Source organism: Macrobrachium rosenbergii, chromosome 17 (assembly GCF_040412425.1).
Source record: "Macrobrachium rosenbergii isolate ZJJX-2024 chromosome 17, ASM4041242v1, whole genome shotgun sequence".
NCBI lineage: Eukaryota > Metazoa > Arthropoda > Malacostraca > Decapoda > Palaemonidae > Macrobrachium > Macrobrachium rosenbergii.
Genome location: NC_089757.1, coordinates 26648182 through 26667280, shown reverse-complemented (window position 1 = coordinate 26667280; position 19099 = coordinate 26648182). Strand labels below are relative to the sequence as shown.

Below are 19099 nucleotides of genomic sequence, written 5' to 3'. Positions count from 1 at the left end.
ACAGTTGCTGAAGTGGAAAAAGAATTCATAAAATGGTAATGACAGCAATTATATATGAAGAATAATAGTTAAAAAGAAAAAAAAGAATAATAGTAAACAAATATTAAAAATAATGATAACAATTAAAAATACAGATTCCAGCGATTAATTCCCAGCTAGAGACTTCAGGTGGTTACAGAATTCAGGTCCAGAAGGCTAAATACGAAAATTGAAAATAGTAAAACTCTACAGTGATATTAATCACAGTAAAAAAAGGAAAATACCAATAAAAACAAGAAACGTTGAAATATAATAATAATGACTCTGGATATGGCACTTCATAATTGCAAAAATAGTGTCATTTAAATTTCCACATACTGATACAATGTAAACAAATAGGGAGCGTTCTTTTAGACGCTAAACGTACATTTTAACAAACGTAAACACAAGATCGAGAGCATTCCTTTGGACAAAAAACATACATTTAACACGTATTCATGCGTCTTCTCTTTCCAGCCATAGTACTAATGATAATTTATCCTGTGAGCCGGCTGATCAGAGAGGCAGACACTTTGCTATCCGTGTAGACATCCCGGGATTATATATGTAATCAACAGATAGGTTTGCTTAAAAAGCAAATGGATGTTACAGACTAAATACACACACAAAAACAAAGCCACTACAACACCTTTCAAAAACATAACAAACATCTCACGTCTCGAACTCTCGCCATACCCGCGCAATAACTTCTCGCTGCTGGGAAGAAAGGGCGTTGGGTCTGGTATGATACATGAAACATACGTACCGGGGTCTAAGCGATGTCAGGCAGGGCAGCCGATCGAGACCACAGGTCTACCCAAAGCCAAATCAAAAGTCCTTCAAAAGAGGCATCGTGCTTACCCCATATAAAAATGGAATAAAAGCACGTTAAAAGAAAAAGAAGAAGAGAGGTGCGAAATAATGAGCAGGAATAATGAGCTGGTGTGATGGCTTCCTCTGGGTGACAACGTAGTCGCCCGGAGGAAGCCATCCCACCAGCAGTACTTATCTTCCTGCTGATTATTTTGCACCTCTCTCACAGTGGTGACCCCCGGATTGGTTCCCGGAAGCCATGAACGGAACCAAACGGAGACTAAGTCTTGGCCCGATGAACCAACCCACGCCCCTAAAGCACCAACTACGGCGCTCTAACAAAGCGTTCGGGCGTTACCGAACCTCGTCGGCAGGTCACCATGCTCTTCTGCTGCTGCTGTTGGAAGGATATTTTCACAGGTGAAATGAGTAAAAACTAATGTGCGGAACAGATTGAATACAGAATCCGTAAATGGCATTTTGTTGACAAAAGGGAGTGGGGGAGAAAAAGATTCCTATGAATGGGAGCCAAATGAATTAATGATTCGCTCAGCTCAATCCCTGCATAAGGTAGATGAATAATTATGCAGTTGGTGTACTACATATTGAAGAAAAGTTGATAATTAGATTTAGAATGAACACTGCATGTTGTTAAATTTAAGGTAAGTTGATAATTATATGTTTAATCATGTAAATTTGCCAAGTTGATGCTTATATTTCCAACTATATAAATTCCATTAGTGGTATTAGTATATCAGGTAACCTGTAGTTCATAATAAAATACCAAACCCATACTTTATACTAAATAATAAATTACTAAAATTATAGACTAATGTTTCTTAGTACTAAGTATCCTTAATAAAATAGACACTGTGGTCGTTGCCTGATGAATGGCAAAAGCTGCATTGATGTAAGTAGGCCTTATGTATTATTCTAGTTATGCAATTTCTCTTATGTTTGAGCAGGACGATGTGATACTTTTTGGATACTTTTTGGATAAAGTAATGATAAAATCTTACGTTTTTTTAAAAATTTAGGATACTTTTTATAATTTTCCACCAGCAACACTGCATTCTTGCAATACTACTTTTACGTTCTGAACACAGCTAAAATTATACAGGGAATTTCCCCAAATCGCTATAAATAACAAGAATTAAAGGAGTATATGTACTACTTTTTATACTCAAATAAACATGTTCAAAGCAAATCAGGTTACCGGTGATTCCCTTGGACTACAAAATAGGAGAATTAAGTAGGTTACTGATTAATGTTTCCCACAAGACAGCAAAATTATAAGTCCTACATTCCTTGGCTGTCATACTACGTCCAGACTTCCTTGCGCTTTTTAGTAAATCGTTCGTTATAGTAACTTTAAAACATGGTGTATTTCATACCATTTGTTTTGTATGGAACAAACCTGTTTTCCAGTAGGTAACCTATTTCTTTATTTTTTTCCCGATTTATGGTAGGACCAATTCTGTCAACTACAAATTTTTAGTTGGGTAAACGCTGCAAAGTTTGAAAATCTTGGAAACATATATTGTGCTTTTGCCTAACTGATACTACTTTACTCCAGAATAGCTATGGTGTCATATCAGGGCTAACATCAAGTCTTTCAAGGAAATCACTAACAATAAGCAGCTCCGACTTTACTTCATAGCCAAAATAAGACACCAGATGAACTAATGAAGGTAATTCTTTATCCAGTTACATCTGAGTCAAAAGGAGATCTTTTGTAAATCTGAGAGGCAACTTTCAGAAAAAAAAAAAGTTCCAAACTGTTTAGCTAAAATATTTCAGTTCTTGTATATCATATATAGTTTCATTTCTCAGCTCAATCCTTACTTTGGTACCAAAGGTTTAAAGCCTCAAGGTTTCCTTATGTTTATTTTCTTTAGTTGTGTCTAATCAACACAAGCATTCTGAGATAGCATTCCAAAATTGTTTTCCGACCTGAAGTAGTAGAAATCTGTGAAATGCCTATCTAATGTACCTCAGATACCATTTATTTGTTTAAGTTATTGAAACCCGGTAAAACCGAATCCATAAATAATAGATATGATTTGGTTATATCGTTGCATAGTCACTACAAAATAGATTCCAGACTTGTAAGCTTGTCACCCAGAACAGCATTCGTGATGTGTCAATGTATTGTAGGCTTCTGTTCATGCTGGCCGCAGCCATAAACAGAGCCGAAGCATAAATAGTAAATTGGCTTGCTGCTCCTGGAATACCAACTGCACTCCCAAGATGCTTGCATTTAGGTCTGGAATTATGTACACACGACAGCAAATTACTTTAGGATACCATAGTTTTCAACGTTTAAAAAAAATTATAATTTTGCAGCTCAATTTTATGAATTAGAGAAGAAATGTGAAGCACGCTAAAAAAAAAAAAGCTGTAGATTTCAGATTACTCTGTAGATCTGGCAACACTGAGTCATGCTTATGTGTTAAACAAAATACTTAATGACCATCTTGTGTATTAACAGCATAGAAAGTCAATAATATCTCATGGTGTTATAGATATACTAGTAAACTGTACGTCGGTGGTCTTCCTTCAGGGCGACGCTGCCGAGACTTGTGGCCATCTTGAAAAACCTGGAAACCGCGAATATCAAGTAGGCAGCCATATTGAAAGTCTCGGTCCCAGCACATATTACTATACTGTAGAGATGAAGCACTAAGGCAGGTTTGCCTTTTTTTTCCCCTCTTGTTTAATTATCGAAAGAATATATTATTATTTATAGGTAAATCAACCATCACTGTAAAATATATTTCGAAGTATTTCTATTCTGAGGTCCATTGTATTTGAATGTAATAATTTGCCATTTCTAATCTGCGTAATCTCAAATATTTGAAAGCCAAATATAATCTGATTGGAAAAATTCATTAAGTCATTCCCTGTTTAAGCAGTCAATATTCTTTATACACAAAAATAATTATACATGAAAATAAAAAAAAAAAAATAGCCCAAATTCTGACTTATGTGAAGTACAGAATTTTTCATAAAAGAATTATGTACTTAAATCTGTATATATATGAATTAATTTTCAGTTGTGAACGATTTTGGGAATATGAAGTAGATTGCAGTGCAAATATATATATATATATATATATATCACACATTACCACAGGTGAAAAAATAGAACGCGGGTATAGGTCTGACGGTTTCGACTATTTCAAGCCATTGACGAAGGACATCAGTCCTTCACAGGCTTGGAAATAAAGTCGAAACCGGTCAGACCTATACCCGCTTATTTTTCAATTCTAATGTGTGATAAATGAATCACGTACAAAAGTGATAATAATAATATATATATATATATATATATATATATATATATATATATATATATATATAATATACATATATATATATATGTATATATATATATATATATATATATATATATATATATATCGATTTTCCCTCCATGATTGGCATCTTAAAACAAAACCACAAAAAAAGCGCTAACAGTCATTTCTTTGGAACGATACTGAGAAAGAATTGTTAAATAACGAATGCCACAAAGTAATTTTGACTTAAATGAACAATAAAGATACATGCAGAAGCCGTATCCAAAGGCCTAATAGGTTAAGATTCTTTTCATTGCTGTTAATTGCCATTTTAAAAGGCTACTTTTTCGTTGCCGTGATGGTTCGATAACTTTTACCATAAGGAAATTATTTTTGTATATTCGAAAGCAAGTTTTATTTAGAGTAAGGTTTAAATGATGTGATAGGTAGCACCTTACCAAATGAATAATTTGATGGCACAGGTCTAAAATCATTATTATTATTATTATTATTATTATTATTATTATTATTATTATTATTATTATTATTATTATTATTATTATTATTATTATTATTATTTTTATTGCTAAGAGATTCACGATTTCGTGAAAAACAGTCTGTGTAATAAAATCCATAGTTATATAGTAAATATATTACTATGTGAAATAAACAAAGACTTTCGAACGCTTGAATTGTGTTTCTCATCAGTGCTAACGTTAAAAAATATAACTGGATTTTTATTACACAGATTATTATTATTATTATTAATTGTACCCACTTTCATATGCAATAAATAAAAAAAGGTCTTAAACTTTCTAAGAGTGGCAGCGTAAAATAAAATGTTAAAAAATGGATGGTTAAATAAATATCGATCGTGAAACGCTTTATATTCAAATGCTTACAGCAGTTAAGAAGTAAGATTCTGACCAATGCACTTTGAAACCACAGGTGTATATAAAAAGAAATTCTTGTGGCTTTTGCACTAAAGAGCCTTAAAGCTTTCATCTTAAATACCTTTGCGATGCGTGTTTGAAAATGAACGATACTTATTAAAGGAATAAAGTCTAAATAAACAAACGTTACATTGATCTTGTTTAGTACTAATTAAGAAAAATTAAACACTGAAGGCTTCACTAATAATAATAATAATAATAATAATAATAATAATAATAATAATAATAATAATAATAATAATAATAATAATAATGAAGATTTCTATTCTCTTAGGCAACCATGGTTTAACAGCCAAAATAATTATTTGTGAGTGGAATGGTTTTGATCCGTTTTGAAGGTTCGAGGATTGTCGTGACCCAGGATCCAGAGAAGAACTCATAACACTTGACAGCTGATCCAAGGTAGCTACAGTGATGGTTTATTGTTATCAATAATCCCTTTAACTCTTTTGTATCAGTTACCCTTTCAATGAAGAATGTCTAAATGATAACTTTTTTTTTTTACTTTTAGCAAGATGCAAAGTAATGGACCTAATAAAAAAGTAGAGTACTCCTGCGTTACTACTACAACGAGTTGCATTAAAAACCAAGTTTTATAGATAAGTAAGAAGTGCTTATTTTATATTTAGGGTAGACTAAAGAAAGGGAGAGGAAAGGAAGACTAAGGAAGTGTCATGATGTAACTTGCTTGAGCCTGCAGTTCAACAAAATTGGCTAAAACTGACAGTATAATTTTTATGGTATTATTTCAGTTTCCCTGTATGCTGTATCCTGTCAGCAACTGTATATTTCTTTACTTGGTAAAATCGTCTTTAATTTACTCTCCAATCTCTTGCGGATTTAGCTGTTGATATTTTGATTCGTACTAATTTCAAGTAGTCGCCTTTGCCAGTGAAGCATATTTTGCAGCACATCCATTGTTCGTAATCACTTACAACAAAACCAAACGCTACACCGTTTGATGATTATGACTGGCTGCCTTTAAAGGATATGCCATCCTATTATTTTATCGATTCCCTTCGGTGTCTTGGCTTGCATCAATGGGTGCACGAGACTTCTTTGCAGGGGAACTATGTCCCTGGGAGGTCGTACGTTGACCTTTGTGAACCCGTTGGCTATTATTTCTTTTGTCGTTTTGAATGTATAACAATGCGTACACTTTTAAAATGATTTTGATGCGGTGCGTTTTTATATTACATTCATTTTTAAGGTAAACAGACGCAATAATTAAAAAAAAAATAATTGAAACATGAAGAAAGAATATTCTTTCATGGCTGTGAAGAGACTGATATTACAGCAGTAAGCTACAGAACATATTATTTACCTTGCTGGTGATTATCAAACAGTATATAAAAGTACAACCCCCCATCTTAAAGTACTAAAAAGAAAAAAAAATGTTGATAATACTACAAACATACACATAAAACCAAGTGTAACCAGAGTTTAAATCAGGTTTAAATGTTATAGATGGTTTTTTGGCGCAACCTTATTCTGACAGTCTGGCCATATCTCAAAAGCGTAAGATTTCGTCTTCTTTCCGATATCTAAGGAATTTAATACAAATAGAGCCAATTTGACAAACATAATCTTACAAAAAATGGCTAGAGTCGTAATATATAGCAGTAGGTGAAGTTTGATTCGCATTCTCGCAAAAGAACCAACCTCCCAACCCAAACTAAAAAAAGAAGTAAATATATTAAGAGGATAGCGCGGGAATTCGGGAACTTATCAACATTCGAGCACGTAAGGTTTTGCTTTGTTTCGAGAGTGTCATTATTATATTAAGGTAGTGTTGGGAGTTATTCGTGTGAAGGAGGAAATCGACACTAATTTGACCCTAGTTTAAGTAGTTGTTATTCACTCTAAAGTGTAATTAGTTCGTCCTGTCATAGTTGTAAGTGATTATAACATCCCAATAGTTTGCCCAGCCCATTTGCTGACCGCTATTATAAATTTCATGTTTGATGACGGAGTTTAGTTTTAATACTTATTTATTTATACCTTTTGGATGCACGTTCAGTTTTTTGGGTTGAGTTTATTCACAAGTCTTACAGAGGTTAGGTTTTTTCAAGTTTTAAGTATATGCCTATCGGGAGATGACCTAGGCTAGACTTGGGTGAACCAGCCTAACCCAGTAATGCCCAGTCATGGTTTTGGGTATATGCAACGTAGAGAGATAAGAATAGGCGTTAGTAATTTCGCGTCCTACCAAACCGGAGTTTTGTCCCGTCGATTTTTTCCGATATTCGTTACTTTTGGGGGGATCCAGGGGTGCCGAAACCCCCCTGGCACCCTAAGCTAGGTTAGGAAGGAAATTTCTGGTTAGGTCAGGGTATGATGTACTAGAGAAGGTTAGGTTAAGGTTTTTTTGTTAGGTCGTAGGAAGGTAAGTAGACAACTAAAGGTTGTGTATGCAAGAACTAAAGGTAGATCTAAGTAGGAGCTCCATGCTGGCAATTTCCTTCTAACTTTACTTTTTCTACGGTTTTTTGGTTGCTAATTATGGATTTACCTTCAATTTTTGTCGCACGAGTGTAATTAACCCACAATTAATCACTGAAGTCCATCCAACAAGGGGTTTCCATACGCGATCTTCACAAGACAGAGCAGGTGCAAATCTGTTTAGAGCAGTTCATACCTGTCCGGCAAGAGCAGTAACTTGTTGGGTATAGGTGCCCCCCTCCCAGGCCAGTACTAAAAATGGCGAAGGACATTCCATTTGGCTGACAACAAAAATGCACTGCCAGTATCAAGCCCTAAAAGTGTAGAAAAAGCCAGTTTCAAAGGTAAAAACAGAGCAGAGCTAATACTTGATAAAACTTTAGTTTGGTAACTCTAACCTTGATCAAACTTTAGTTTGGTAACTCTAACCTGATTATTTTGTTTGATAGTATAATACCAGGAATTTAAAACAGGTAGAATAAATTTTGGTGAAGTAATTAGGCTAGCTATGAAAGAATTTTCATAATTCTGCAGAAAAGCTCCACACACAAATATCATTTATTAATTAAATTTTTGACCAACATTACAGAAATGGGTGTATATAGTGCAATAGCTTACAGGTGAGATCATTTGAGAAGTTGGATCACGTCAAGATTAGCCGCCCACTGCTTGCAGGGTTATGAATTCTTACAAGAAGATTATTGGCCATTCATTATTCTTTGCATAGAATAATTGGGTTTACTTTTATTCTAGACATGAACACTTGGTACCAGACATATGATCCCCAGGGGCTAGTACTAAGCAAGAGGCGAAATACATTTGACCCCCCAGGGCTAGTACTAAACATGGCAAAACAGTGCAGATGAATCATTGTTTCGCCGTGTTTAGTACTAGCCCTCATGGAATTGGAGTGCAGACCGGAAAGGGTTGGCCACTCTGTACATGGGGATCATTGGGTTCGCTGTTCTTGACATGGAGATGTTGGGTTCGCTAATCTTGACATGATCTGAGGAATTTAATGAGATAATTTTAGAATTTTATTGTCTTTTTTTTATGTGCATACGTTCATCCCCAAGGAGCTTGTATTAAACATGCCAGCCTTGGAGCTTTCTTGTTGAATTACCAGAATTTTAATTGTGGCAAGTAAAACTATGCTAATAGCCTAATTCAAAATCATAAGTATTAGCCTATGCTCTTTGCTCATTTAGTAAGAGACCCGCAGTAATGTTTGTCTATTAAAACAATAATTGCAGTTTGATAATGAAGTCTGTTTTTGTTCACAGAATAGGAAAAAGAAAAAAGAATAAGAAATGAAGGTCACCATCCCTGAGATATCTTGGCATAACCGAGACCCAGTGCTGGCACTTGATGTTCAGCCAAAGACACCAGATGGAATTTATCGATTAGCAACAGGAGGGACTGATACTCATGTTGTAGTAAGTACAGTATTGTATAATGGAGTAATGTTTCACCTTTCTAATATCATTGTTCACATTGGCAATTTCTTAATTGCCATGCTGTAAAAATTAATAAAAAATTATTTCCTCTTAATTTGTACAGGTCCTAAGAACAGAAGGTAATTTGAAACGAAAGACTTAATTGGGACAGGCTTTTGCCATCCAGTATATAATTCTTGAATTCAACTATGAAGCAAGCATTGTCATCTCTTTAAAGGACAAGCACATGTAAAGTTTAGTACAATGAAATGCATTATTATTTACCTTATGGCTGGTTCTTTTTCTTATTAATTTTTTATTTGTAACTTTTTCTTTCCTATGGGAATACAAAACATTATTTGCTCTCTGATGTAGTGGTTTGTACCTTGGCATTCTACTTAAATATCGAAGGTTCATGCTACCCCAGGGTGATGCAAAATCAGTGGTTCTGTATCACTGTCAGTTACTGCCTCAGTATGGAGGCAGTGATGGGGACTTTGAGGAAACCTGTCAGACCTTCGTCTGATTACCCTATGGATAAGGCGCTTGACTTTTAATTTGAACCTTTTATGTGGGAATATTCCACAGTATGAGCTGGAAACTTTTTTTTTTTTAAGGCTTGGTTATTTTGGTGGTAGACAGGTAAGGAAGGTGTAAAGCATAAGAGCATGTATGTGGCTGCTCTATGGCCTCAGCACCTGTGGATCCCACCTGTTTCATTCTTTCTGTAAGGGTATGACATGCTGCGCAAACTCTCTCTGAGGAGTGTGCTGGCAGTTCTTCACAGTAGAAGAGGTTTGGCAAGAAAGGTTAAAAGATGTTAACTGGTATTAATTGGGGGGGGGATACTCCACTACTGACACAACTGAACTTTTTCACTTCCTATCTTCCATACTGTCCTCCCTCTTTCCTTGTCCGTGGGGTACGTGTGGTGGTAGGCCAGTGCATGTTTTCCAGTTATGATGACCTGTGCACACTCACTGACTTCTCAGTTGAGACCTAGGCGTATGCTCACAGTTCATCACATCTTACCCTTACCTCATTGTCTGCTCTCGTGTATTTGAAGATGACGTGACCGTCTCATGGTATCCCTGGATCCTTCTTTTTCTGCAATTTTGGACCACTTGACCTCAGCAAAGGGGTCTGTTATTCCAGTTCCTGCTACTCCCACCAAGGATTTTAGTATCATTGTGCTTCCTTTGGCTGTAGTATTGCCTGTGAGAGTCAACCCTTTAGTATATTGTCTTTCACCATTGCAGGAGAGAGCAAGACTTGCAGTAGGAGTAAAGTGAAGTATTGCTTGCATCTTTTTCATTAAACCTATTTTCTCTTCTCTTTTATTCTGCCTTTTCTCTAAAGGCCTCTTATAAGAAGCTGTCATACTTTGAATGACTTTCATCCCTCTCCAAGGGTTGACTGCAGCATTTTTTCTCATCCTTTTTGTTATGTGTACTCATGATCCAGTGTCCTCCCATTCCGTTTGAGGCTTGAGAATTGCCCTTAACTCTTTTGCTCCTAATTCTTTTGAAATATGTAGAGGCACTGCCCTCTCTTGCATGTGCACAATCCTAGGATTAATCATTCACATGCAGACTCGAGTTCACAAGCTGTAAGTATCTGTTGTACAGTTCCTTTGGGTATTGTAACCCAAGAACATCCCATGGTGACACATGGGATGTTCCTTGGCCTGTTCATGACTCACCTGCATGGTATTCCTAGTGAGCATTTGCTCATAGCCACAACTAATTTGGGCCTGGTTGATCATGGGAGAACTACAGGAGAGTTGAGCAAGGCTTGGGATGTTCCTGTTTTGTTTATGAGTCAACCTTAGTTTGTGGTTTTGGGTTAGAATTACCAGGCCTTACTGCTTGTGTATATGATTCAAAGAACATCACCAGGGAAGGCTGATGACTACTAGGGCAGACTCATTTTGACTGCCATGGTCTCCATTTGCTTGTGCAGTAGTGTTGAGAGATGGAAAGCTAGTAAAACCAAACACCACCACCACCACCACCACCACTTGTGTTAACCAAGTGAATTTCATTTTTAATGTCACAAAGAGACCCATTGCATAGTCACATTATCTCCAAAAGCTTTCTCTTGTTGCACAACCATCAGTAAAGTGTTTGGGAATGGTTGTGACATTTGTAGCCTGTAGATTGTATGCTGTTTGAAAATGGAATTGTCTTCTGTGATTATGAATTGCAGAAGCAATAATTTCATTAAAGATTGAAATGTTTACTGAAAAGGGAAGTGTGCTTGTACAGTACTTGTACCGTACAACTGATTTTAGTAGTCGTGTGCTGCATTGGCGTTTTGTTACTTTTGGATGGTATTTTTGTAACTCATAATGATGTGTTTGTGTTTTTATTACTGATTCCATTGTGCTACTACAGATATGGCAGTTGAGGATTTTGGATAATGGAGGGATTAGCGTGGAGATGCTGAGTGATCTTACACGACACAGCAGAGCTGTTAATGCTGTCCGGTTTTCCCCAGATGGAGAGCTTTTAGCTACTGCAGATGATGGTGAGTTGTTTAGAAGATCTTCGGCCACCCATTTTTCTAGTGACCTGAGTGAAATATTTATCATATTTGTTCCATGTTAACTATTGGTAATGTTGGCCACTTGTTTGGGAAAGTCTGGATTCTTTACTAATTTTTTTTTCTCTTAGATGAATTAGTAGTTTTTGGTAAATTATGGGTGCATAAAGTTTTAGGAAGAGACATATGAAAGTTACCCATCATATAACAGTTTCATGTTTTTTATGGAACCTTCTTTGTATTTTGTGGTTATAAATATATATTTGTCATTAATGCTTTGCAGAGGCAGCCATCATATTGTGGAAGAAGCAGGAATCAGTTGAAGGAGACATATTTACAGAAGATTCAGATAAGGAAAATAAAGAACTTTGGGTAATACACAAAATGCTTAGAGGTCATTTAGAAGATGTCTACGATATCTCATGGTCTAAGTGTTGTCAGTATTTAGTTTCTGGGGCAGTGGACAATACTGCAATATTGTGGGATGTTAGTAAAGGTAAGATTGTTTGTAATGATTTGGTATAATTTTATCATAAACACACTGGATTGCTTTGTTTTTTTTGTTCAAATTATGCAAGTTAACAAGCTTTAGCAAAGCTTGTTTTGGTGATGAAAGTTTAATAATTCCTTTTTAGAATTTTCATGTTTAACTGGGAAGCTGTAAACCACTCTTTTCCAGGTAAACATATTTCAATTTTAAACGAACACAAAGGTTTTGTACAAGGTGTTGCGTGGGATCCAGCCAGCCAGTATATTGCCACTTTATGCTCTGACAGGTTAGTTTAATCGTTTTTTTTTTTATTCATGTGAGCATTTTAAAGCCTTTTGTGTTTATTGGTATATCGTGTGTTTCATTTTAGACAGCAATATACCTCATTTAATGACGTGATAAACCAGAATGAGTTCATGCCATTTTAATGCTTTGCCATTCTTTACAAGTGAAAGATCATGTTAAGATATTTGTGGTCTTACCTGTATTGGACACATTACATGTAGTCCATGAATGTAGGGAATGAAATAAAAATTTTAACTATTAAATGTTTATTTTAATACATGATCTTGAATGTAATATACAGTAGTTTTATTGCCATTTGCTAAAGTAGGTTTTTAATCTTAATACCATTTATTGCTGAAGTATTTTGTCTGTATACTTTAGCTAAGTACAAAGGTCGGAATGCTGATGTGATGTCACACTGAAATAGATTTCCACTGTTTGTACTGAAGGATTTTGAACTTCATTTTAGTTGATGTTTTTATGGCTACAGTCAGCATTTCTTTGTTTTAACATAGAAGTGTGATTTGATTCTTCTCTAGTACTTCCTGTTTAGAGGTCTTGGTGATTGTTATTATTTGGACAAGTTTTGAACATGGAAGAACAGTTAGTCAGAACAACTGTAGATATGGAATCAGGAAAGCAAAAGACCAGTAGGAAGGCAGAAAATCATAGAAAAAGAATATAAATGAGACCTGGATTATGTGGAAATTTAGGAAGAAGGTGCATAAGCTAGAAGAGTGGTGAGATCATATTACACTTTGGTCCTCAGAGAGTATATCTGACATAAAATCTTAAATGATAAGGATGGAACTAAAAGTACTGATTTTACTTAACTGATTTTTTCCTCTCTTTGTTTAGGTGCTGTAGGATATACAGTTTTGGTACTAAGAAATTAAATTACAAAATGGACAAAGCCTCCATACCGGTGGTGGATTCTGAGGGTAATATAACTGAAAAGGTAAGTACCACAACAATCATTCCTAATTTTATCTTGTCTACAAAGTTGTAAAAAAAAAATGTTATGCAATTCTTAAAATTGCTCTTTCCAATCTGCATTATGAGGCAGTTAGGGATGTTTATGCAGCTGCCATTGTGTACTTGCTTAAGCTGTACATTTGATTAGGCTTTACCGGTGGAACCAAAATTGTAGTTTTATTGTTGACTGAAGTTTATTTAGATATATATATATATATATGTTGTAATAGATTTGCTTTGCCTTTTCTGAAATAGAAATTTTAATTTTGAGACTAATTCACAATATCTAAAAAGGCTGTATGACTGAAATAAATGGGTTTGGGCTTGTAGTCTTTGGGTTTCAGTTGATTAAATTGAAGGTAATGCTGCCATTTTTTCAGAACACTTAATCTGTCAATTGTTAGTCTCTTGCCTAATGTATGATTTTAAGACATGAGAGATCTAGTCTATTTTTATGTCATCGTGCCCCTTGTCTAGAAAGTATGTTGTGTACCCCTTATATATTGTACGGTTTTTATCACAATGCAGAGTTTTAGAGGTAAATCAGGTATGCTCCATAGTTCAGGGTGTTGATAGTTTTTTTCTAGTTTACAAATACGCTTTTGCTTATTTTTAATCATGACATTTTTATGACATATAGGCTGTGTCATCTTCATTATAAATAGGTTCAAGCAGATTACTTAAGTACTTCTTTAATTATATATATATATGACTTGCCCCCACTGTCTCTTCAGTCAATTTTGGTTTTAGAATATACTTTATATAATATAATGGGGTAAATATGTAATGGTTCAGATGCAGGTACATGCAGGAAAATTGATATGAATACTCCACATGAGTCATTGAAAGAAAATGTCCTTGTTACTTAAAAATCTAACATGGAAATTATTTTCCAAGATGTTAACCATTGGGCTAGTAAAATTCAGGTTCTTTTAGAAATAAATTTATTGAATGGTTTGATTTCATAGGCTAAGGTATCTCCAAATGTTTTAGGTCATTGACACTAGTTGTTTTGTGAAAAAGAAGCTACAATTCTTCATAGCCTATTGGCAAACATTTTACCTTCAGTCAACATGAAGTATTATTGAAGTCCATTTTTCAAGTTGTACTTGAATCTCTCTACATTGAGACTTGGTGACCTTTATGAAGTGCAGTCAGAGTGACATTTTTATAAAGTGACCTTTATGAAGTGCAGTCAGAGTGACATTTTTATAAATAGTTGTCCATGACCATTCGATAGAAAAAAATTTTTTAGTCATTAAACGTAAATTAGAATATCCTCATCCTTGGGTTATGTGTAAAATGTCTGTATACACACTTGTACCATTATCTAAAAGTTATGCGTATACTCTTGAACATCATAAACATTATACAATACAAATTAGAAGTAAAGGCCCAAATTATACATTTTGTACAGATAGATCCAAATCTTTTGGGGTAGGATTTTCTGCAATACAGCATCTTAATGAAACAAGCCAGTTTTCATTACCCAATAAAATATGAGTTTTCATAACAGAATTTTCTGCAGTGGAGTCAGCATTTAGGGTTATTAAAAATATGCCACTACAGAAATTTGTAATTTGGAATGACTAGAAGTGCTATGAAGTCTTTCAAAATTATTGGCCTAAAATTCCCTATATTCAACAAATTAAGTTATCATTCCACAAATTATATGAATCCAGTATAAATTTTGAAGTACATTTGTTCCCTGCTCATGTAGGCATTAAAGTAAATGAGGATTTTGATAAGGCAGCCAGAGCTGCAATCAGTATTACTAGATCAACTATACTTGTTCATATGGGTGATTTTTTACTCTCTTAAACCTGTCATCTTTTTGTAAATGGTATGAGTTGTGGAATAATGACTGACAATAATTAATTTAAAATAACTTGAACCAAGATAAATTGTGGTATTCTTCACTCTTAAAGAAAATGCCATATTATTTAGAGTAATATTATCCTATCTTTGAATTGGTCCTCATCTGACCCTTGGATATTTGATGAAGAACCCAGTGACTCAAACCATGAATCACAGAGTGTAGATCAACACTTGCTATCAGACATGTGTAGTGACTTCAACATACATCAAATATTGGAGAAATTTTTTTAGTTTTCATTTGAATTTTTAATATTTTCAGTTAATCATCAATTGTTTCACACAGTACAACTACCGCCTTTTATTTATAGGAGTATTTTTCAGAGTGAGCTGGGTATAACCCTCACTTGCATGGATGAGCAGCATGCTACCTTTGTATATTTCCTGTTGTTTTGTGTGCCCTGTGCTTTTATTTTGTATTTCTGTGGTTCTGTTTTTCTCTCGAGATGGAGAAAAAACATGACCAGTGCGGGTGCCGGGGCCATAGGCGACCCCACGTGATTGCTCATGTCTCCCTTGTTGGTGGACTCACATGAGTGTTGTTCTTCCTGTAGGGCAGGGATTGTGCTCTATCCCTGCCTTGTGATGTGCTCCTGGTCTTCCACAGTGGGAAAAGTACGGTAAGAGGAGAAAGGAGGACCAAAAGCATTCGCTGATTTCTTAAGGAGTTGACACTTCCCTGGTACATTGCCAAATCCTTCCAGCTCCTTTTTTGCCCCCAGTTGCCATTACTCTTCTTCCCATCCTGGATCTTCCCCTCCTAGGAGGGTCAGCTCCCCAAAGTACCACAAACCCATTTATCCCTCGTCTGAGGAGGAGGGAACCAGTAGGGAGATGTCTTCTTGTGAGTATTTATGCAAAATCTAGCCTACCTTTAACACACCAGGGATTCCGATGCTAGCTTCCTTCCTCAACTCCCTGGTAGAAAGAAAGAGGGAAGTGCAGTCCCTGATGTGCTTGATGTTGTATCTGTACATCCTGTGGCTACTTCGTCTACTGCATTGGATTCACTGGTAGCGGCAGTGTTGCCAGTAAAGGCAGTCCCCAATTTACGACGGGGGTTCCGTTCTAGCACTGCAGCGTAAGCCGAAATTTGGCATAAATTGGGACATCGTCTAAAATCGTAGGAAAATCGTACTTTTAATCCTTTGGGTGTCTTGAAAACAACATAACCTTCATTTTTATTGAGTGTTCATCAAAAATCCTCCAAATTTTTACCATTCTGCCATTTTGGAGCCATATATTCGAAGAGCATTGTAACCTCGGAGCGGTGTAAGCAGCCTGGCTTAACTCAGGGACCGCCTGTAGCCAACTCTGCAGGTGTTTTGACTTCTCCCATACCAGCCTTGACCAGTCCTTTGGAGTTGAAGGTGAGCAAGAAATCTCAGGGGTAAAGAAATAGTGTTCTCACCATCCATCCTCATTGTCAATATCTTCCTTGTCATTGATCATCTTCATCTTTCTCCTCATCCTTGGACTTTTTTTCCCCTGCTCAGGAGGAAGAAGAAGAATGGAAGTCCAGGAGAACTTCCCCCGCTAGTTCTTTCTCTTCGCAGGAGAGTAACATGCCATATCACTGAAAGGTGATCACCATGAGAACTGCCCCCTCACCATTCTGTTGCGTGCTCTTGGGCTTACACCAGGATGGTTTTTCACATCCCCCTTGCTCTCCCAGTACTGAGTCTATAGACGAGATGCGAGTTGCTACTCAGGGTAGCATAACCCCTTTTCCCTTGCTGTTCTGTCAAGTTGCAACCGGGTAGGCGTATGCAACCTGTTTACTCTTTCGTATGTGCGCAGTCTCAGGATTATACATAGAGCAATGTGAGGTGCACAAGAGAGGTAGTGCAACATCTTGTTCTTCCTCCATGATTTCTTACTTGGTTGCAACTTAATATAGGAACAGAGGGATCAAGGTCTGAATTCCATTTGGATGACAAACCTGTGGGATCTTGTCTGCCTTCTCCAGCAAGAGTTTTGCCCATTGCTGGACAGGAGCAGAAGTTTGGTGTGGCTTCCTCTTCTCATGAAGGAAAAAGTGAATGAGGGTGGGCAAGTGAGGGATAGCCCTCTCACCTCCCTCTCCACCAGTTAACTACCTTGTTAACAAGGTTCAGGGACTGATCTGATCCAGCTTGTGCTGAAAGATATGTCTAATATAAAAGGAGCTGGTTTGTATACCTTGGAATAATACAAATTACTTTGAAAACTTGTTATATATCAAACAGTATTTGGAAAAGTTAATGCAGTATCTGCATGAAATAAAGGCATAAAATAACACCCAAAGCCACCCAGATCTAACTGTCAAAAGTAGTCTTAATTGCAGTGGTGGCTATCTTTAAAAACTAGTTCAGTGTTGGTATTCTTGGCAGATACACTTTAGCTATGTTTAAAATATAATAAATGAGGAGAACTATGTTGGTATGAAAACTCAATTCTGTGACAAAATGTTGAATTTTATGAGATGGAGGCCATATTGGAATATCATTTGCTATAACATCTTTCTTTACTGCAGAGACATTTTCCTTTTACAGTAATGACTTTAAGTTAATACCATTGGAACACGTCTACCAGACATCCCTCTTATCTTAACCATTGCCGGACTCAATTTTATTAAGATATAATTTGATTTTTACAAAATTTGAATTTGTGAGCTTTCATACTGATTGTTTTCAGGTAACAAAATTATTTTATGATGACACCTTGAAATCATTTTGCCGCCGCCTCTCTTTTTCACCTGATGGAGAAATTTTGCTTGCACCATCTGGCATTGTAGAAGAGGATGATGGCAAGACAACCAATGTTACTTATGTCTTTTCAAGATATAATTTTGCAAAGTAAGTCGAAGTATTTTGTACATTTGAAGTCCTGCCAATCAATCTCTTATCAATGGATTTATGTAACTTGTTTTTTAGGACTTAGTTCTTTCTCAGCTTTTTATAAAAAATAACATTTGCATTCGTACATGTAAATTTTTATATATTATATTGATTTTTTTTTAGCTATGAATCCATGCTCTTTTGTTTGAAATTTACTCTGGTAATCAGAAATCTTGTGATTGTTTGGCTTGGTAACAGTCATTTTTATCCACCATGATTCCTACTGTCTTTCATCTTTCAAGAGCCAGGTTTATATTTTTTTATTTTGTTTTTAGGTCCCCTGTTGTATTCTCTCCTTTTTATTCCTGGCCCAGATAAAAGTATTAGAGTGCATCCCTTGAGGCATTATATATATAATAAAGTGGTAAGTATAATCTGAACTTAGCAAAATCCCCTTACAGACCTGCCCTGTATCTGCCAACAAAGGACAAGTATACTGTTGCTGTTAGATTTTCCCCAGTCCTCTATGAACTCAAGCCATTGAAGAAGGAAAAGTCCCAGGAAGAAATGGAAAGTGAAGATCAAGATGAAAAGGTAAGTTGTGCTGAGTCTTTGTGTTGAAGGATTATTTGTAATGGTAGCCAGTGAAAATAAAAAAAAGAGTAAGAAAAGAAAAAATAAACAAAAAAAGAAATTGACAAGGACTACAAAGATGTGATGTAACAATAGACGTGAGTGCTAAGGTTTCAGTTGAATAACTACAGATAGTGTTCAGAAAGCATAGCAAATATAGATGAGGACAGGAGAAAACTAGTTAAGTTGGAGAAGAATGCAGTAACATGGTATAATGATCCTTGCACTTATTAAATTTTACATTAGAATGACACAGATTGAAGATTTAGTCATAAAATTAAATGCAAGAAAATGTGAAGAAATATTTTACCAGAATTTCCAGGGTGTTATTGTAACTATGTTCAAGCAACTGTTCAGCTCTACAAGTGAAAGATATTCTTAAACTTACCTAGGAAAAATACAAACCACTTTTAAATTTTGTTATAGCTTCATACTCTTAAGTTACTGGATTTAGAGTAGAGAGAAAAAGTCTTGGGAGCCGCGGGCCGGCACGCAGACCCCGGTCCGCTCTCCTGTT

At 35.7% G+C, this 19099-nt stretch overlaps 1 protein-coding gene across 2 annotated transcripts in view; it reads left to right on the top strand.

Annotated features, from left to right (window-relative positions):
* Window positions 1-6688: 6688 nt before the first annotated feature.
* Caf1-105 (chromatin assembly factor 1, p105 subunit) overlaps window positions 6689-19099 on the top strand; it is a 31966-nt gene continuing 19555 nt past the window's right edge. Inside the window, exons 1-8 of one of the 2 annotated variants that reach the window (XM_067119734.1) lie at window positions 6689-6826; window positions 8809-8961; window positions 11358-11490; window positions 11789-12001; window positions 12185-12281; window positions 13139-13238; window positions 17807-17967; window positions 18411-18543. In XM_067119734.1, coding sequence (XP_066975835.1) covers window positions 8836-8961; window positions 11358-11490; window positions 11789-12001; window positions 12185-12281; window positions 13139-13238; window positions 17807-17967; window positions 18411-18543 — 963 coding nt within the window. In that variant the 5' untranslated portion in view covers window positions 6689-6826; window positions 8809-8835. The other variant, XM_067119735.1, reaches the window with a different exon arrangement.